Source organism: Sus scrofa, chromosome 5, assembly GCF_054392235.1.
Source record: "Sus scrofa isolate SSC_HxYL_T2T_F1_AM1 chromosome 5, Sscrofa_HxYL_maternal_Yorkshire_Landrace_v2.0, whole genome shotgun sequence".
Taxonomy (NCBI): domain Eukaryota; kingdom Metazoa; phylum Chordata; class Mammalia; order Artiodactyla; family Suidae; genus Sus; species Sus scrofa.
In genome coordinates, this window is record NC_139387.1 from 71,944,930 (window position 1) to 71,966,261 (window position 21,332).

The window sequence follows — 21,332 nt, forward strand, 5'->3', positions numbered from 1 at the left end:
GATATTATATATATATATAATGTGTATATATATATAATGTGTGTGTGTGTGTGTGTGTGTGTGTGTGTGTGTGTATATAATGTATATAGTTATAATAATGAAACAACCTCTAAGGTATAGTCATTTCAGCTCTAGCTCTGTGAACCTCTCCTCTGTTCAGTGAAACTGGTCATTGCCGATTCCAGTACAAGTCACTTTGGTTTCAAAAGGTTTTTCCTCGTTTCAGTTGCTGGTCTGCTAATGGATACGCACAACCCAATTGTGTAGTTGAATTCAGAGTTGTAGAGCGAAAGTTCTTCCCTAGGGTCTTTTATCTTCAAAGTTCTCTCATTCTACAGGCTCTGCTTTGAGTTCCTTCACATGAAATCACCGTGATTATGATCACTGGGTCTTCCACTCCCTACTCAGAGTCTACTCGCAGTAAACTAGGCCCATCCACTCCAGCACCTGGCAGTATCCTGATGTATGACAGAGTTGAGAAGCATGAAATAAGCAAGGAAAAAAGTTTTTTATAGGCAAAAGAGAAGTGATAGTTGAGCCTGACAATGATGAAGGACCAGCTAAATTATAAAAATTAGACCCAGTGGTCTTTACCTCCTTGGTGGAGGCAGAGACTGTCTAATAGATCTGGGTTTAAATCCCAGCATTTCAGTATCCTCACTGTGTGACCTTGGGAAAGTGATTCTAGAGAGATACATGGCTGCTAAAAATACAGCTTGGATATTTGCTCAGCTATCTAGAAAAGAGAAAATATGGGCCTCCAAGAAAGGAAGAACCATTCTTGGGGTTTGCAGGGAGCCAGAGTAAAGGAAATCATTCTCCCAGGTGCCCTAACGGATGTAAGGTCAAGTCTAGCAACCTTCCAAAAACATCACATGAACTGCTGGTCATTGGGAGACATTGGCTTAGAACAGTGTTCTCGCCACTTAACTCCAAAGACCTCCACGGGGATGGCACAGATACCAGGCATATCCATGAATACTGTATAGCTACCCTTTGGGACCTTGGATAAGTGTCTATAGGTTTCAGACATTTCCCTTGCTGCTCCTTAATCTGCTAGGTGCCCTGACAGAGCCAGCTCTGTCCAGCCACCATCCCCCAAACAGAAGTGTGTCCCACTTTCGCTAGACCTGCTTCAGAGACCCTGGAGATGGAGAAATGAGATGCTTTCAAAGGAAGCAGCAAAACTGGGGACACTGGGTGCTTTAAAGGCAGCTCTGAGGCCAATGAGGACCTGACAATAGATAAAACTGAGGTTGTGTGGTCTGGCCTTGGACTGTCCCCACTCACACAACCCCAGGCTCCCGGGGCCTGACGCAGTTGTGGCAGATGCTTTCCAGAGGGGAGCCAGGAGGTTTGAACATAATGGGCCCCAGAATAATGGTCACTGGAAAATCCCTCTGAGATGACTTCAGACGTGGCTGGTGGCAGGGCAGAATCTGATCTTGTGCTATTTATTACCTGAGACCCTAATGGGAATCTTCCTCATCCCCCCACCACACACACACCCACACACCCACACACACACCACTATTCCTATATGGGTTTGTGCAAAATGGACTTGGATCCAAATGGCATGGTGCCCCCAGAACATGCCACCCTGTGCCCCAGCTCCTCCCTATAACTTTATCTCAAACTCAGCTCCAGTTTTCCATGAAGCAAAATTGGAAATAGCTTTCTATCATTCAGAGATGAATTTGTGTGTGTGTGTGTGTGTGTGAAAGAGAGAGAGAGAGAGAGAGAGAGAGAGAGGGTAAATGCTCTCTTTTTAAAATGCCCAGTTCTTCCCTGAGTGACTTCTGAGCTGGACAGAGCAGATTGATTAATACTTTGACTGCCAAAATGTCCCCCAACCCCTATTCTTGCTAGGAGCACCAGCTCACACCCCACCATAACCGCCATATATCCCTAGACACAGCCAGGAAAATTTTGTAAACTTGCTTCTATTTTTTGATAAATGTGATAAATATCATATTTCAAGACATAAAACAGTCTCTCCTTAAAGCCATCACAGGCAGGGGAGGTGCGTGTTCCCCTCTGATACACTGGGATCTGGCCGTGAATTAGAAGTTTAAGGAACACATCTGAATCCTGTCAGGTGTCAAGGGGAAGAATCCATAGCCCCAGGTTGATGTGTTTCTCTTCTTCAGCCCATCCTGGGCCTGGGCCTGCCTTCTTTCATGGGGCTCAAGGTATGTGGAGCCTGCATCTGTGGACCACTGCCCAGGGCCCCAGTTTCTGCAGCTGGGAGGCCAAGGTGTGGCCCACGATCACCAGGGTCTCAGGGTGAGCCTGTGGGGCACAAGCAGAGGAAAGGCTCTGAGGCTTCCGGACAGAGTTTCCCAACCTTGTCATTAACAAGGGACAGAAAAATAACAGATGAAAAGGGTACAGGGGTAACATCAAAGGAGTTATTTTAACAAGCAAGTCCATCATAAGGTCGGAATCATAGTCTGAAGCTTTCCAAACGGCCCATCTGCATGTTATACAACTTGCAGGATTCCTCTTAAATCCTGCTTTTCGGGAACTTCCTTTATTATTATTTTTTAATGGGCACTGAGATCTCCTGGAGGGAATTCCTGGGAAGGAGGGGCTCCTAAGAATTAGTTGTGGATTTTTGGACCCACTCCCAGGGTATTGCGTGGTGTCACAGTTGAGTTTCTGAGCCTAGGACTGTTCCTTCCTCACCCTCTGAAGGCTTTTTCCCCTCCACCCATCTCTTAACTGTTGATATTCCTTCTCCACAGGAAGCATTCATTTCTAGAGTTTCCATTGCTCTGTGATGATTCTCAGATCTCTAGCTCCAACCCAGATCTGTTTTCAGAGCTCTAGACCCAAGGAAAATGCCGTTGCTTACTTGTAACCCTGGTTGTTTCCTCCTCCCCCCTCGTCTCTTGTGTCCCCCAGCTTAGCAAACTCTACCACCATCCACACACATGGCCAAGGACTCTGGTGAATAGCCTTGGTTCCTTTTCCCTTCCCAAGTGCAATTTCCCATCAGCTTCTTAACTTCACCTCCTAAGTGTGTTTCAATCTGTTCATGTCCCTTCATGTCTATTGCTATGGTCCTAGCCTCAGCTACCATAACCTCTCACTTAAATCCCTGCATCAGAAGGTTTACAAGGCCATCTTCACAAACTTGTACTACCTTTCAAGTCACTTTTCATCACTTTCTCTCTCCTGCTCTCTGCTCCTAACATTTTTAACGCCTTTTAGTCCTTGCAGTGAGCCATTCACATGCTGTCTTTGGCTGTTGCACAAATAATTCCCTCTGCCTAGAACACACCTTCCCATCACACCACTCTCTCTTTCCCATCTTAATTGAAACCATTTATTGTTCTTTGCTAAAGATGTAGCTGAGTTTTCTGATTACTGGTACCTGGAGGAAAAGTCTCCGTTTGAGTTCTGGTTCTATGCCTCCCCTTCCTCTTTCCCCCTCTCCCTCCCTTCTTTTCCTTCCTTTTTTCTTGTCTCTCTCTTCTTCATGTTTTTTCTTCATCTCTCCTTCTATCTCGACTCTCAGACAAGATCTCAGTCATTTCCTCCTATTTGGCTTCAGAATCTTTAGCCTCCGTTTAGGCTTTTCTTAGTTTCTTCTGAGCACAGAACTATTTCTTGCTATTTTATTGTGACACAATATTTTATTTTGTTTTATTTTACTGTTGCTTTACAATATTTTATTCTATTTTATTTTACTGTTGCTTCCGTGCATCTCAACTCATTCTTTACATCTGCCTGGGATGATGCTGATAAGGACAATGGTAAGGACAATAATAGATACATTATGGAGCTCTAAGCAGTACCAAGCCCTACATGAAGCATGTTACATAGTTTATCTACATAAAGCATGTTACATAGTTTATCTACATGAAGCATGTTACATAGTTTATCTCCTTTAACTGACCCTACAGCCTCATTAACATGTATGTCCTCATCTTATAGATAAGAAAACTAAAGGCTATGGAGTTGCAGTAACTTTCCCAAGAAAATGTAGTTGGTGAGATGTGAAACCGGCTTTTTCAACAACTATGTCATAACATCAATGATCAGACTTTTACCCACTCTGCAATACTGCAGCTTCTTGATGACAAATTATATTAGACAAGACATTGATCAAAACATCATTTTGAATGATCGGATTTCACTAACTGTCAGAACACTTTCTAACAGGAGCATGGGATGCCTAATGGTTTCCAGAGCCCTCCTTTGGAAATAGCTCCAGAAGGGTTGGGTGGTCTTCGGTGAGGATGTGAGTGTGGGGAGGATTCCTGCATTTGGGTGGAGCATGGATTTCATGATCCATTTAAACTCTTCACATCCATTGTTCTCACTGCTCTACCATTAGTTCTCTTCCCACCATTTCCTAGAAGTTTTCTCTTGGATTGGCCAGCAGAACTAGGACCTTGCTCCTTCTCCTAATTTCCTTCTCTGTGTATTGTGTATCAGTTGGAGGTAGGAAAAGACTGTATCTTTGACCTATTTTAGCATTTAATCTTAAAGATAATCATAGATCACATCGACTGAATGCTTAAAACATCTAGATATTGGGCTAGGGATGGTATAAACATTATTTCACTTCATCCTCTTACCAACCCAGAGAGGCAGGGCTGTTCTTATCTTGTTCGGTATGCAGTTGGCTTTGTCCACTCAGGCAGCCATGACAAAATACCATAGACCAGGGGGCTTATACAACAGAGGTGTATTTTCTCACCATTCCAAAGGCTGGAAAATCCAAGTTAAGGACGGGCAGTGTTTGTTTTCTAGGGAGGGCCTGACTTCCAGATGACTCCTTCCTCACTGTGACCTCATGTGGTAGAGAGGTCACCGTCTCTTCCTTTTCTTATAAGGTGAATAATCCTTTGGTTCCACCTTTCTGACCTCATTTAACCTTCATTACCTCCTAAGAGCCCTGTCTTCTGATACAGTCATGCTGGGGCTTTGAGCTTCACCAAAGGAATTTGAGGGGCATACAGTTCACCCCGATGGACAACATTGAGCTTGACTTTCATGGGCATATGATACTATTTATGCTGTTAAGATATGAAAATATTGGAGCATGGAAGATAGCATCTTTCTAGTACTTTCTAAACACCTTTCCTCCCCCACGAAGAGGATGGATAGGTGACCTCTTAGGCAATAGGGCTGTCTCAGCATTTGAAAGGAAGGGCCAACTCTCTTGTTGCTTATCAAACAGCGGAAAGAATTCAGTTTCTTTCTTTCTTTTTTTTTTTTTTTTAATTTATGGCCATGCCTAGGGCATGTGGAAGTTCCTGGGCCAGGGATTGAGTCGGAGCCACAGTTGGGACCTATGCCACACAGCCTAGGCAACACTGAGCCCTTAACCCACTGTTCTGGGCAGGGGATCAAACCCACACCTCCATGGCAACCTGAGCTGCTGGAGTTGGATTCTTAACCCACTGTACCATGGCAGGAACTCCAGTTCCTTTGGGTTTGAAGAAATCTCATTCTTTGCAAGGGGATCCTTTTATTATCCTGACAAAGGACCTCCTTGGATTGTCTTGAAAAGTAGTCTCCTGAGATTTTTCTGTCTTTAGATACGAGATGGCCTCAGTATCAAAATTTAGCTCATTTTTCCTTTCTATTTGCAGACCTAAGCCCTATCCTCCAGAGGCTTTTGGTGACCGGCCCCTTTCTTTTCCAGGAAGCTAAAGAAACTATTTCGGAAGCTGAAAGATGAGACAGAACCTGGAGAAACTGACTCTACCCATTCAAAGCATCCAGAGCAGTGGGATCTGGACTACAGCTTGGAGCCATATACTGGGCTGACTCCAGAGTACATGGAAATGAGTAAGAGCCTGGGGTCTTTCCTTCCACTGGGAGCGGGTTTGGCTAAGGGGTCAGGGAGAGCATCAGAGAAATGACTGGGGCAACCTCTGCTCCTTCCTGGGCTTCATGGCTGCACAGTATCACTTTTCATGCCACATGGAGGCTGAGCAGGATGGGGCAGAAAGAGCCCTGGATGGAGAACTGGGAGCAGCTCAGCCCTGGCTTGGGACTAGGAAGATGCCTTCCTCCTCTTGGGCCTCTCCACCTCATCTGTGAAACGAGACATTTTGTCTCTCAGGTTCCTTCTCATGGTTTCTCTCACGAGAGGGCAGTAGTGGAGTCTGAAATTTAAGAATGCACTTTCCCTTAAGGAAGAGACAAGTAGTCCTCTGACACTCAGGGCAATGGTTTATGCATCTTTGACAAGGAGAGTATGGGAGAGTCCCTCGCTCTGATCGGGTAAGGCTGGGCACTGGTCAGCATTTCTCCAGAAATGGTGGGGATGTCTTGGGTGGGGGCGAGAGGAAGATTTCTAGTGGTGGAGTCTCATCGTTCCTGAACAAGGCTTGAAAGCAGGAGGGCGTGTAGCGCAGGTTGGAAGCCACGAGTTCTCCATTATCAGCAGTGTCCCAACCTGAGCCAGCTGCCTTCAAACATTCGGCTGCTTGTGAATAATCCTGAGCTTTTATTGGGGGAGAAGCCTGTTTCCAGAACTTGGAACTCATAAGTTGCAAACATAGGACCAAGAGGTCAGGCACATTATCTAAACATCTGCTCAGTCTCGAGTGTATGGAGGAACATTGGTCAGATCCAGTGAAAGAGTCACCCAGTGCCACATGTCATTAGACCTAATGCTGTATTTGTACAATGTTCGCCTCCTTTGGTTAATCCCTTTTCACAGGGGCCACCAATGCCTCTGTGTACCAGGTACCTCTCTCGTTATTTGATTGATTGATTGATTTTTTTTTTTAGGGCCACACCTGCAGCATACAAAGGTTCCCAGGCTAGGGGTCGAATCGGAGCTACAGCTGCGGGCCTACGACAGTTACAGCCATGCCAGATCTGAGCCTACACCACAGCTCACGGCAATGCCAGATCTTTAACCCACTGAGTAAGGCCAGGAATCAAACCTGTATCCTCATGGATACAAGTCAGATTCGTTTCCACTGAGCCATGACGGGAACTCCTTTCTTGTTGTTTCTAATTGACGTTTATCCTCCCTGTTCATAAATTTCTGTGTTTGTGTTTGTGTGTGTGTGTGTGTGTGTGTGTGTGTGCATTAAGGGTACAGGGATGGACAGGGTCTCCGTTAGATGGTCAGTAAAGTCCTGTTCTAGCCCTGGGTCTCTACAATTCCAGGCAAAGCTTGCGCTTTGTCATCTAAATAACTCTCCAGAGAAGAAAGTCAGTATGTCTGCCTCAGGAATGATAAGCAAAAAAATATGAAGACCCCATTCGTGTAAACACACCAGGGACCTGTGCCGTGAGCTGTGGCGTAAGTCTCTGGTGTGGTTCACCTTTCGCTAAGTGCTACCTCTAACCTGTCCCCAATGCTGAACCAGGTATTTACACTGCTCGGATTTCAGATATCATTCCGTAGCTGCCATCCTCAAAGAAGGGAATCACTGCCAGATTAGGGCTTCCCTTTGGGCAGCACTGACACCGGGTCTCCCGTAGCTCTGCCTTCCACCCTCCAGCCCCAGCCCCTCCCCCAGCACCCAGGTATCTGTGCAGGTGTTACACGGCTGTCTGCCTGTCTGTCCAGAGAACTGGCCCTTTCAAAGCTCCCTCTTTGAGTGATTAAGAGCAGAGACTGGAGTTCCCTTTGTGGTGGGGTGGAAATGAATCTGACTATTATCCATGAGGAGGCAGGTTAGATCCCTGGCCTTGCTCAGTGGGGTCAGGGATCTGGTGTTGCCGTGAGCTGTGGTGTAGGTTGCAGAAGAGGCTTGGATCCTGCCTTGCTGTGGCTGTGACTGCAGGCCGGCAGCTGTAGCTCTGATTCAAAACCTCCATATGTCACGGGTGCAGCCCTAAAAAGCAAAAAAAGAAAAGAGAGAGAGTAGAGACCCTTGAGCCATACTCCTTGGGTTCAAATCCTGTCTCCATCCCCAACCAGCTGGACGGCATTGGGTAAGGGGTTTTATGTGTCTCTACTTCATGGAATTGTATTGCATGAATTAATAGCAGTGCAGTTAGTAGAAGAATGTGTAGCACATACGAAAGCCGTGTCAAGTGTCAAGTGTGATGTTTCTCCTAAAGGTCTTGAAGTTCCCAGAAGGTAGGTGTTGGGAAACATCCTGTACTTTGTCAGCCACTGTCACTGAACAGAGGCGCCCTACGGGTTCTGACTCAGGAAGTCACCCAGTAATGAGAAGAGGGAGGAAACAAGGTCTAGAAGACTCGGGGGCTTCTGCAGGAAGTTCACCCCAACACTGTAGACAGTGAAATTCACTCCACAGATCAAACAAACACGTGAACTCCTTACAGGTTATAAGGGAACAAAACAACCATGAAACAAAGTTTGAAAATAGAGAAAAGAAGGGGACAGGTCTTCCCAGACTGTCCTCACTCAAGCCCAACATTGCTTACTTAGCCTTGTGGTGTCATTTGGTAGGCTCTTTTTATTATTTTTGAGTAACAGATATGATTTTAAAATTAAAGTATGACCATATACAAATCTGTTTATCTTTTTACAGTTAGCATTACATGAATAAATATTTCCAGCTGGGCATGTGATATTCAAAACAAGTGGATGCATAATCAATGATCCCTTCAGTAAATGGATCATCATTTATTTATGTATCTTTCAGTGAAGTGCACTGGAGGCTCATTTTCCATTTTCAGTATTATGATTCAGTATTATTCAGTATTATTACATTCAGGCATATAAGATATTTTCCACATTTAGTAATTCTTTCCTTGAGATAGACTCCTATAGATGCGATGACTAGATCTAAGGGATGGCCATTGTGTTGTTTTTTTTTTTTTCTCTCTCTTCTTACAGCTGTACCTGGGACATATGGAAGTTCCCAGGGCTACACTGCAGTCATAGCAAAAGCGGGTTCGAGCCACATTTACAACCCATACTACAGCTTGTGGCAATGCCAGATCTTTAAACCACTGAGCAAAGCCAGGGATCGAACCCACATCCTCACAGAGACAAACATCAGGTCCCTAACCCACCAAGCCACAGTGGGAACTCCCATTGTGTGGTTCTTGCCTCATTTAAGCAAATTGCTTTCTGAAAGGATTAGACCAGCTCCCTTTACTGCAGACAATGTATGAAACAGTCTTCCAATGGATGCAAATTATTTCATGCCCTGAAGTCAAGTGATATGAAAGAACGATCATTGTGCAGTCACTTTGAGAGTCCCAGCCCCCTATGCCCACCTCGTTGACCTGGATATTCCAGACTCGTCCTTTAAGACTTAGCTTTGCAGAGTTCCCGTCATGGCTCAGTGGAAATGAATCTGACTAACATCCATGAGGACGCAGGTTCAATCCCTGGCCCTGCTCAGTGGGTTAAGAATGCAGTGTTGCCGTGAGCTGTGGCATAGGTCGCAGATGAGGCTTGGATCTGGTGTTGCTGTGGCTGTGGTATAAGCCAGCAACTACAGCTCTGATTCAACCCCTAGCCTGGAAGCTCCATATGCTGTGGGTGCAGCCCTAAAAAGACCGAAAAAAAAAAAAAGAAGAAGAAGAAGAAGACTTAGCTTTGCACAAGGCTTCCTCTGCAAAGTCTTCCTGGACCGAGCCCCATTCCTCCTGAGAGGAATCATTTACTATTTGCTTTTCTGTCCCAGCATTGCCTTTGGCGCACACGCTGATGGTGTATCTTGCAGAATTATGGTGATATTGCCCATATAGCTCTTCTTCTGAAGACCCATCTGGTACATTCTAAAGAGTGGTGAGTGGGGACCATGACTTTTCACATCCTCCAGAGCTCAGCACTTTCCTGGCACAATGATAGGCACTCGGTATGTCAGGTGAACAAAGACCAGTGAGGGAATTAATGCATTTATCCGTTAATGAGAGGTTTCTTAAGAGATAAGTTTTTAATCATTTTAAGTGGAGAGGAGTTCCTGTCGTGGCGCAGTGGTTAACGAATCCGACTAGGAACCATGAGGTTGCGGGTTCGGTCCCTGCCCTTGCTCAGTGGGTTAAGGATCCGGCATTGCCGTGAGCTGTGGTGTAGGTTGCAGACGCGGCTGGGATCCCTCATTGCTGTGGCTCTGGCGTAGGCTGGTGGCTACAGGTCTGATTCGACCCCTAGCCTGGGAACCTCCATATGCCGCGGGAGCGGCCCAAACAAATAGCAAAAAGACCAAAAAAAAAAAAAAAAAAAAAAAAAAAAAAAAAGGGAGAGCAAAGGATCTTGTTCAAAGCCGGGCTTGGTTGGTGGTGGATCAAGGATGTTCTAAAGAGATGGCCAGCTCCAGGGAGGAGATTGGACCTGATCCCTGAATTCTTCTTTGGTTCTGAGGGTTTACATATTAATAATCAGAATCAGGGAGAGGATTCCAAGGCAAAGGACACTCCAAAGAGTGTCATGGCCATGAGGGGCTATTGACAAAGCCAATGGTGGCTTTGGGGTAAGGAGGGAACAGAGAAGGACCAGGGATTATTGCGAGCTGGAAAGAACATCTGACAAATTTGCATTTTGCGTCAGACCTTAGGGAGCAGTTGTAAAGTCTTGGTCAATGCTATGACTTTTATGAGCTCTGTTTCCCTTGAGGAAATGGGCAGCAAGTGGAAGAGGGGGGTATAGGACTAAGTGGGCCCATTCATTCATTCATGGTTTCATTGCTGAAACATGTATAAGGCACCAGACTTATACAAGTTTGGAGACCAGCACAGTCTCGTGAGTGATTCAGGTTGATATTGATTCAGCCTTGGCTGGAGAAGGAAGCCTGGACCATACCTGCCCTTTCCAAGCTGGGTCAACCCTTTAGACCATTTTGCCAAGTTATCAATCATTTTAGAGACATGACTGGTTTATTTTATATTTTATGTAAGTGCAAAGACAGTGTTTCTGAGTCTGAGATCTCTCATTCCTTGTTATCTTTGGATTTTCCTCTTCACCCTTTAAGGAGGTACTTGCTCCCATGTATAGTCAAAGACTGGGCTGCAGAATAGACTTCACCCAGTGATGGCTCCGTCCAGCTGTGTGAGCTAAGTGTGCTTTGGGGTGGGCTCCAGGGTCAAATGCCAGGCTTCCAATCCTAAGTGCCCTGTGACTGGTTACAAAACTCCAGGCTGGATGCTTCCAGTCAACGAGGCCCAATGTCCTCCTCTAAAAAAGTGGCTTTGTTGAAAATAGCACCCTATTGGATGCTTCTGGGAAGTATGAGATGAATCTGGCGCCATTAAAAAATAGTCCTTGGCTGGATACACTCTCAATGGATATCAGCTGCCATTGTTGGGAGTCCATTTTTTTTTTCTTTTTAATCTAGCAATTGACTAAAAACGATTTAAAGCCCTTGAATGTAGTGATCCCATCAGTGTAAGGTTGGGCAGTAATGTTTAAAGCCTGAGGGCACGAGGTTCCAGGGAAAATCGAAGAATCAAACTCAGAAGCCTGAGATATAAACTTTGCAAGATGCTCATCCTTCCAGAGAACCCTACAGCCTTAGGGCTCTACTTGTCAAGTCTGGCATCTCACAGGGGCTCTTTTTGTCATCCATTTGACTCAAACCCACAAACTTTTGTTCTTCTACTCATCCAAAAAAAAAAAAAAAAAAAAAAAGAAAGAAAAAAAGAAAAAAAAAAAAGATCACTATTGTCTTCCTGACTCAGGAATTCAGTTATCCCCCTTGGAGCCTCCTCTGATTTCTTAAATGCAGCCCAGGCTTTGAGGCCCTCAGGCCATTCATGTGGGTGACAAGATGAATTTCTTCTTGTCATTGACATTGTCATTACAGGAAATCTCATTTTTCTTAGCCAGGAGCTTACAATCCTGTTAAACTGGAATGGGAAAGGAGGTGCCTTGGTGATTGCACGTTTCCTTATTTTTTTGGAGTAAAAGCCAGATCATTGTTTTGAAGGGCCAAGAGCTGGCCATCTCCCCTGCTCTGGTTGTGCCCACCAAGACGCGTAAGAATCTTGCAGCTGATGGAAATGCATGGGGCAGGTCCATTCCCCAGAGACGCCCTTGTAGCTCCATCCAAGCTGTCTCGCGAAATCGCAAATTTGAACTTGAGGGTTCAGGAGGCACCTCCATGAACGGGTATAGACCCTGTCTTCTTCTCTGTGACTCCTCTCTGACTTTGCATCACCTCTGGCTGGAGAGAGGGCTGCTCCCTATGGTTCAGAGCCTTTTTATCCACGGCTTCTTATGTCACCGACTTCGCCTTGTCGGCTGAAAACAAATTGCACAACCTAAAAGTTGAGAATTATGTTTTAGTCATCAGACGTGCTGAGGACTTAAGCCCAGAAAACAGGCTCTCAGAGAGGGGCTGTTCTGAAGCGGTAAGGAAGGAGCCAAGATATACAGGAGTTTTTATAAAAACAAAACCAAAAACAGGTAGTCAGAACATCAAAAGATGACTGTTTTAAAAAAATTATGGAAATATAATTGATTTACAATGTCATGTTAGATTCAGGTGTACAGCAAAGTGATTCAGGTGTGCATTTGTGCGTGTGTGTGTGTGTGTGTGTGTGTACTCTTTTTCAGATTCCCTTCCTTTATGGGATTCCCTTCCTTTACGGATTATTACAAAACACTTAATATATGGTCACCTGTGCTCTACAGTAGGTCCTTGTTGGTTTTCTGTTTTATCGATAGCAGTGTGTATCTATGAATCCCATTCTCTGGACATCTCAGGTTAATGAGTTTACTGCTTTTCTCTGTATGGGAAGATACAAGTCTGGGCTCATTGAAATCATTCCTTTGATATGCACCTTAACTGTTTAGGACCCGGATCCCTTTTTTTCCCCATCCTGAATCCCCTCAGACTGCACAGTCGGTTGGGGACGGGGGAGGGCTGCAGTGGCTTGACAGCCGCAAGGTCCTTTGTTTATGGATCGAGCAGGTGGCTTTCTTCGTCCACAGTCTGTACGAAGAAGAATTGTGGATTTCCACGAGTCCTCACCATTCCTCCTTTGAATGCATCCTAACTGCGTCCTTTCCCACTCTCCCTTCTGCTTTGCCGTCTCACCTTTTCGAATAACTTTTCTAAAATGCAATCCAGAGCATATTGTTTTTTCTGCTCAGGATCCTCCAGCATGAGTTGCTGACTTCCTTTAAGACAAAGTTCACACCCCCAGCGCAGTATCCAAGGGCAGCCACGTGTGTGCGCACGCGGCTGGTGGGTCTCCACCGCCTGTGCTGTCCTGCCTGCTGTTCTTACTGAGCTGCTCAGGCTCAAACGCCTCTTTAGCAGCATTTTCCAGTTCTCCCACCCTCAGTTCCTCTCTCCTGGACCTGCTTTGGTACAGGGGGGAAACAGGAGTGCTTGGGGACACATACTGAGTCCTATTCCTCTGTAGTTGCAATGCTCAGCCCAGCTCCCGGAACCCAGTAAGTGCTCATCGATAAGCCATCTCTCGACTGCTTGGCATTCTGACTGCCCTTCCTTTCCTTGGCAGGGAAATAGCGGCCTCCCTGCTCTTTAGCCCATGCTATTAGGGCCGGCCTCCCTTTTCCTGGTGGATGTATTTATATACGTATTTTATATGCAGCAGGGTTCATCTCCCAAGACCAAGGCGAGCCATGTTTATCATCAGGGTTTCCCTCCAAGAAAAGTCACTTCTGGTTTTAATTTGTTCCTTTGCCTTCAGGGATCCAGCCATTTGTGGAAGAGGGCAGAGTACAGGGCCCTCCCCCAACTTGGAGGTGAGCTCAACTCCAATTTCACATCTTGGCCTCTGCAGCGCCCCCTCCCGGCCACCCCCGGGGGCAGTGCTAAGCCAGGGCCTGTGCCAGGCACCTGGGCACAGAGTCCGCAAAGGAGGCCCCGCCCTCCAGGAGCTTGCAGTCTTGGGGCTAAGAGAGATGGGCCAGCAGTTACGGGAAAAGGTCTCCGTTGTCACAGCAAAACTGCAGCCCCTCAGCTTGCTTCAGAGGCTGGGTCTTTGCAGGTCCCGCGTGACCACGCGGAGGTGCGTTATAGAGCCTTGTCCCTTCTCCTCCTCCTCCATTGCTGCAATTGCTCACTCACCAAACTTCTTGGGTTCAAGAGAAACTTCCTACGGAGGCAGAACAGTGTCTGCACTGAGAACAAGAGCCTTGTCTCCCAACTGCCTTCTCCGGCTTGATTTGTGACGTCAGAGGAGGCCCAGAAGAGAATCCCTGGAGGGCAGAGAACATTCCTCAGCCCTGCTGCTCAGAGACTTAGTTCTGTGACTATTTTCCGAGTTCTCTACCATATTTGTGGCCTCACCACCCTCCAGGCCCCTGGCTGAGAAGCCGGAGTGTCACTGTTCACTCACCCGCTGCCTCTACACCTCTCTGTGTCTCTGGAAGTTCCTTCTGTTCTGTCCACCCTCTTAGCCTCCTACTCACAACTGCTGGCATCTCGCTCCCTCTGGATCTGTTCTGAGATGGGGCTGGCCTTATCATCCAGTGTTCAGAAACCTCCAGGGTTCCCACATCCTGAACAAGGCCTTGGTGAGCTATCTTTTCCATTTATTTACTCTGAGGTTCTTTTATGCATTCTTTTTTCTTTTGTCTTTTGTTTTAGGGCCGCACCCGCGGCATAGGGAGGTTCCCAGGGCAGGGGTCCAATCGGAGCCACAACTGCCAGCCTATACCAGAGCCACCGCAATACCAGATCCGAGCCCTGTCTGGGACCTACACAACAGCTCACGGCAACTCCAGATCCTTAATCCACTGAGCGAGGCCAGGGATCGAACCCGCAACCTCATGGTTCCTCATCAGATTCGTCTCCGCCGCGTCATGACAGGAACTCCCTTTTACACATTCTTGGCACCGCCAAAAAGAGCCCTGCCAGCCACTCCCCACCCATAGCCTACACGTCACTCTTTCTCTTGAGTGTGCGTGTTCCCCTGGCCCCAGAACTCCCTGGGCCTTCTTACTCCCATGGCCAAAACCAGTTCTGTGTCACCCCCTCTTCAAAGGGTCCCTTCCCATCCGTCGTCCTCTCACCCCTCCCCTCTTCCCTAGGATTTTAGCCCTGTGTCCCTTCCCCCACAGGGCCTGAGACCAGCTTCCCCCAAGACAGCACTGCCTATTGGTAATTAGCTTCTGAGGGCAGGTTCCTTGAGTTGCAGGGCCCTGAAAACGTGTTGGATAAACCTGCAAAGGGGTGACTGAACAAACGAGGGTGCGACTTATCTCGCTGTGTCTTATCCAGGCTGGAACCATCTTACTTGTAGCAGTGTCCATTCTGGTCTCTGAACAGGCTGGCCGTTCAGAGACCAGATAAGCAAGAATGGTGGTTATCCTAGTTTCCTCTCCCCTTCCTTTCACGCCTCCTGCCCCGCTTCTCTTCTGCCTTCTCCCCTCCTCCACCCAAGGCCTGTTCGTTCTGTGCTCCTTTCCAGGGAGTAAGCCAGGGAAATAAGAGAAGGTGTAACATGAGCCCAACTCTGCAGCTCCCAGGTAGCGGTGCTGGGAAGTAGCTTGGTGGGAGAGAAGACCGAAGCCCACAGGCGCCAAGACCTTATCGGGGATGAGTTTCTGCCATCCCTGTGGATGCCTCAGAGTCGGTGGCATGAATCACGTGATGATTTCCAATTTCTCTGCTCCACCTCCCAAGGGGCCCTGTCTCCAAAGCCCCTTTGATCGTCTGATGATCCCCGTGGGAAAATCTCTCTCCTCCCACCTTCCCAGGGTGTCAGGGGTCTTGGGGGTGAATCCAGCTCTGCCTGTATCCAGCAGGGTGACCTTGGACATGTCACAGCATCTGTCCGGGCCCCCATTTCCTCCTCAGTGTCACAAGGAATTAGACCCGATGATGAGCTTTTACTTCCAGAGATGCAACCCATCTCTGCACTGGCCTGTGGTCCTAACTATTGTGTAACATGCCACCAGTAGCGCTCTACTGCTATGGATCTATTTTAAAAATAGAAGGTAACGCAGGGTCAGTGTCACCCTCACCTTCTCACATTTCCAGATTCCTTGTGAGTGAGGGAGCAGGGAGGTTTCTGCAGGCACAAGACCTGGCTACCTCTGTAGAAGCGAGAGATGTGCAGAATCATCTTTCGTTGAATGACTTCGTAAGAATAAAGACCTGCCAGCCCCAGGGCCAGGTCACCCCCAGGGTCCCTTCCAGCGCCAGCATCCTAGTTCCTACATCCCAGCTGGATGGTGCACCTCGAAACCAAGAGGCCCAGGGTGTGATGCAAGTTGCTTCAAGTCACCGCACAGGACCATTAGTGGAACTGAGGCTGGAGCCTCATTCCAGACCATTCCACCAGAGACTCTCATCAGGACCTGTGGGAACGTGGGCTGCCAGGGAGGCGTGGGGCGGGGTGACATTTCCTCTTTCCTTCCCAAAGGGCTAGACCTCCCCAATCCCAGAAGGGCCCTTGTCTTGGGCTTTGAACAAAAATGAGAGCCGTGAAACCAAAGCTGCCCCCTCCCTCTGGTGTGCCTGACATGGTGATCCCTGGTCCTGCTCTCAGCTGTCAGCTTCCTTCCCCGTGATCCCCAGGACCACCCATGCAGACAGGAAGGGCGCTGAGCCCACTCCCCACTCCAGGCCTGTCAGTTGTAATGGCGAGGCCGGTCATCAGTCTTGAGAGGTAGTGGGGAGAAATGTATTATATTTACATTCTTCTACATTGAGCTGGAACCTGGGCCCGGCAGGCCTTGGGGGAGGGGCCAGGACGAGGGGAAAGGGAAGCTGGGAGTCGTTGGCCTGAGGAGAGGAGGGGGCGGGAGGGGGCGGCCAGCCAGGCAGGATTGCTGGTGGAGGGGATGGGTTGGCTCCAGACAAAGAGAAACCTGAGAGGGAGGGATTAGTCTGCAAAAACCTGCGAGAGGGGGGCCGCAAGCTTTCGAGGGAATCTCCAATATCAAACCCTTTTCCTGAAGAGCTTACTAAGAAGGACTTCAAGCGTAGCCCCCCCCCCCGCCCCCCCGCCCCGCCTCCAGTGCCGAGGGGAGGGGAGAAAGCTGGCCCTGGAGCAGGCCATGACATTAATCATCACTGTCCCCAATCCCAGAGCGGGGCTTCAAAGCTCCTTTGCCGCAGACCCTTCTCAACCCTGGTGAGGTGTTTCCCTCAGGGCCTGATGGGGAGGAAATTCTTTAGTTGCTTTAAGAGCTGCGAGCAAAGGCCTCTGGACACGCTCAGCCTTTGGCTTCTACAGAGTGGAATTTGGCATAACAGTATAGGCTGGAATTACTCCTGTAAGAGGAGTTCAGCGACAAGATCCAAAAGAATCTCTTGATGAAGTTTTACCACCATTTTATCAAATATAGGAGTGATTCAGCTGGAGATTACTCACTAAATTGTGAAGGGAGCTTCCTGAGGGCAGGATTTGTGGCTTATTCCTTCACAGCACCTGACCACAGGGCCTGATATACAGTGGGTGCTCAATAAATGTTCGATGATGAAGGAAGAAGAATAGCGAATGAAAGAGGTGAACCTGTAGTGAGGACCTTGAAGACCAAGTGGCAGCTGGATTCTACAGCCATCATCCTGTGTCAGAGCTCTGCAGACACCTCGGCGGTATTGATTGAGCTGAGACAGTCTGCCTCTTGCCCCCTCCTCCCAGGGGCCAAGATTCCTGATTTTGAGGTGCTTTGAATTAGGGGATGCTATCCCCCTAAGGGCAGATCTCCTCCAGCTCTGTTGACTTGTAAAATTATCCAAGTAGGTCAGGCAAAATATCCCCATGTAATAGTCAGCAACTGCTATGATGATGCTTTGTAACAAATATCCCCACAGTCTCAGTGACTTTCAAATGAGACAGAGAATAAAGAACAATGGAAAGAGCTGGCACCAGCCCTCATTGAGTAAAAGTGATCAAGTAAAATGATCAAGTAAAATGATCAAGTAAAAGTGGCCACTGAGGCTTCTGGTAGAGCAGTGACTTAGGTGACGCTCAAGATTATTTCCAACTCTTATTTTCTTTGGCCATGGACAGCAGGGACCACACTGGGTAATTTCCAAGTTCCCAAGAGACTGATGTAGAAAACTAATCCCAAGGTTGCCTTAGCTGTAAGCCATGAAACATTCCAGAATATCTGCACAACATCCGTGCTGAACCTGTGTATTCTGTCGCAAAACTCTGAGTGTATGCGCTGCAAGGCAGTGGCTCAGAGAACCAGGAAATTCCTTTCCCTGAGCCATCCTGTTTATACAAACTGACTCATCCTACTGGATAATCAGGCACCTGCCATCTTCTCCAGATGCCATTTAAACATAATTCAGGCAGCATCCAGGGTCTCATTTCAGTATTTCTGGGAAGGAGGGTGAGTCACAGGTCATGTCTCTCTTTTTCTTTTGAAGCACACATTGCTTGTCATTATCTGTGCCGGGAGTCCCTTTCCCCATGAATACTTAAGAGAAAAGGCATGAGTGTATTTGGGTATCATACTTGGAAGCCTCTGTATGTATAGGAGATGCCCACTTAGTGCTTGAGAAATGAGTGAGCGAATGAATGAATGGCAGCAGTGTTTTGGGTTAAAATACCGAGAATTCTGTCCCATTTTTCTTCTGCTCCATCAGCCAGGGAGCTCGGAGTGAACTTAGTTGTTCAACTATAGCCCAATTATTGTCCTTAGAGTTTGCACACTTGTTTCTCCCTCCTTTCTCTGTTCTTTGGTTCCTTTTTTCTAAAACACCATAAACCAACTTAGGTGCTTTTTTTCATTGCCTTCAGCCCAATCCTCTGCGAAGATGTAAAGGCAAAGGAATAAAGCAAAAAGACGTAGTCAGGGATCTGTTGCTTGGGAATATCTCTTCAATCTTGACTATTTTCAGTGCCTTTCCACCTCACTGACTGCATTACCCCCTCCCAGATGGGCAGTTGGGAGGATGGATGGACTGATGGATGGATGGATGGATGGTGGGAAGGATGGATGAGTAATTGGCCTTCACATCCCATTTTGCAGATGGAGAAGGTAAACAAGAGTGAGTAAGCCAGGCCATTCATTTGTTCACTCCATAAACATTGGCTGGAAGTTCACCAGCTTGGTCTCTGAAAATCAGAAATGAATCTCACAAACTCAATCCTCTCTACTTTTAAGAGGTTGGACTAGGTCCACATATGTAAGATTTTTGAGGTGCCCTAGATGCAGGGCAGACAGGAGCAATGGCACAGAATACCTTGGGGATAGCTGTGATGTGCCAGCCGAGGGAGACATGTGGGGTGTTGGGGTGGAGTGAAGACACTTGGGGAAGGGAGGGAAAGTACCTGTACAGGTAAATGGTGATGCTGGTACCAATAAAATTCATCCTCTGACAAAATGATGAGAAATCAGACTGGAAAAGATCCAGTGAAGGAGACCAGGTGGGGGGAGGGGCTGCCCTTGCCCTAGGGTTGGATATTTGCATTTTGGGTGTTGAATGTGGTGCGCATCAAGAGCTATCTTTGTTTCCCACCTTCATTGATAACTAGGTGTGTGGCTTCCCGGGGAGATTATCTCACCCCTTGGAGGCTGTATTCTCATTTTTGAAATGGAGATGATACCTGACCTTGAAGATTCTTCTGTGGACCAGAGTGCATGCTGCCTTATGTGGTAGATGATCAGGAATCACGGGTTGAACCTCCATGACCTCTGAGGGTTTGGAGTTTTGTTCAGAGGACATGAAAGAGGAGCAATGGGTATATTTTTCCAGAAGACCACAGTATCCAGGCCTTTAAGGCTCCTGTGGCTGAGAACCACGTTCTCCTGACTTTTTCTGTGGCCATCAACGAGGTTCATGTCTGAAGAGTCCCACGACCCTAGCCTCTGTATCCTGCTAGCAACCTAAGAGCAGCTGTTCTAAATAGACTTTTAGTTCGAATTGCAGGACTCTCAAGAGGTTATTGGTCCTTCCTTCTACATCCGAAGGAGTTAGTACTTCACAATTCATTGGGAGTGAGGAAAAGTGGGGACCGTGTCTCCCTTAGTTACAAAGAAATGAAGAAAACGTGTCCGATCTGTCCTGGGGCTGCGTTGATTTGTGTGCGGTAAACTCTTAATACTTAAGCTGAGACTTCAAGCCTGGTCTTTCCTATTATGATTTCCAGGGTTTCTGAATTGAGCCCGATGCATTTATATAAACCCCAGGTGACTTGTGCAGATTGAAAGGGAATTCCACTCATTGTCTTTATTTCCTAAGTAGTTTGTGGATTTAGATCAGTGGATTGGCAGGAGAGAGCTTAACGACCGAACATACGGCAAAGCTTTAGATGCTTTTTCTCACTTGTTCTTCAAGTCAAGCCCAATGGTCTTGAGTCTCTGAAACCTCCACAGGCCCAAGGGTGAGAACAAGTTACTCCTGCCCTGGTCCTCACGGCGCTCTGCTAATGCCGTCAGTAGAGGTCTAGCTCTAAGGCACGGCCAGGATTTACTTACCTGCCCATCTTCTCCACTGCATCCTGTGAGATCTTGGAAGGATGACCTAGTCATCTCTTTATCTTTGTTTCCTAGCAACGAGCATGGTATCCAGTATATAGAGGTGCTTAATAAATTCCTGTTGGATGAAGGAGTAAATGAATCAATAAATGAATAGTGAATGATAGACATTGAGAACCTGCTTACACTTCTGTCAAGACTTCTACTGTTCTCCTAAGCAATAGAGGTCCACACCGAGGAACCAGGTCATGTGCCTTCTTCTCTTCTTTGTGTCTTCCTGTTTACATGGTCTGTCAAGACTTGCAATTCTTTTTTACACCAGACACACTCGGTGCTGAGCACAGTTGGCTCCCCTTGCCCTTAAGAGAAGGGGATTGCATGGCACAGCCTGGAAATTACGGGCTGATGAAATAACAGCAATGACTTCCCTTGCTGTGTTTGTACCTAAATGTTTATATGAATGGGCTCTTTCTAGCTGACTCTTTTCAGGAGCCACCTTCTGAGTGAGCTGACAAACTCCTACCAATGTGTTCCTGAAGCCTTCCCTTGCCTTCCTTGTTAGTGGTTCCCGACAGGGAAGGTTCTGAAGCCTCCAGCTCTTCATCCCCTTTAGCAGACTATGTTGCTTTTACTAAAATATAGGACCGTGGGGGGGGGGGGGAGCTATAATCATTGTCATGAGAATTAGACACTCCTAACTGACCGGTTTTATAATCACCTTTCTTCAAAACCTTCTGTACTGGTGACAGCGCTGAGAACCTTCTTCTGCACGTTAGCACGTCGTGGCCCCAATGCCCTTTGCCATCACCAAGCACCATGATTCCCATTCACATGTTTTCATCGTCTGCCTCTTTTGGTGTTTGTTTTGTGTTTACAGCTGGTGACAGTAAGTTTGTGTTTATGAAACCAGATAACCTCTGAACACCTGCTATGGGGTAGGCACCACGCAAAATTGTGGGGCCTTGGGAGAGAGTCCAAAAAGTCTGTGGGCTCAAGGGGCTCACCAGTCCGGGAGCAAGTCAAAGAAACAAGTAGGGCCACACGTGCAAGGCATTATGGGAGTGAG

General features: G+C 47.2%; 1 protein-coding gene across 6 annotated transcripts in view; it reads left to right on the plus strand.

The window, feature by feature from the left end:
- Positions 1–21,332, plus strand: part of ANO2 (anoctamin 2) — a 344,114-nt gene that overhangs the window by 301,673 nt on the left and 21,109 nt on the right. For all 6 annotated transcript variants that reach the window (XM_084956923.1, XM_021092435.2, XM_084956919.1 and 3 more), the window contains one exon: positions 5,663–5,808. In XM_084956923.1, the coding sequence (XP_084813049.1) occupies positions 5,663–5,808 (146 nt within the window). The remainder of the gene's footprint in view (positions 1–5,662; positions 5,809–21,332) is intronic.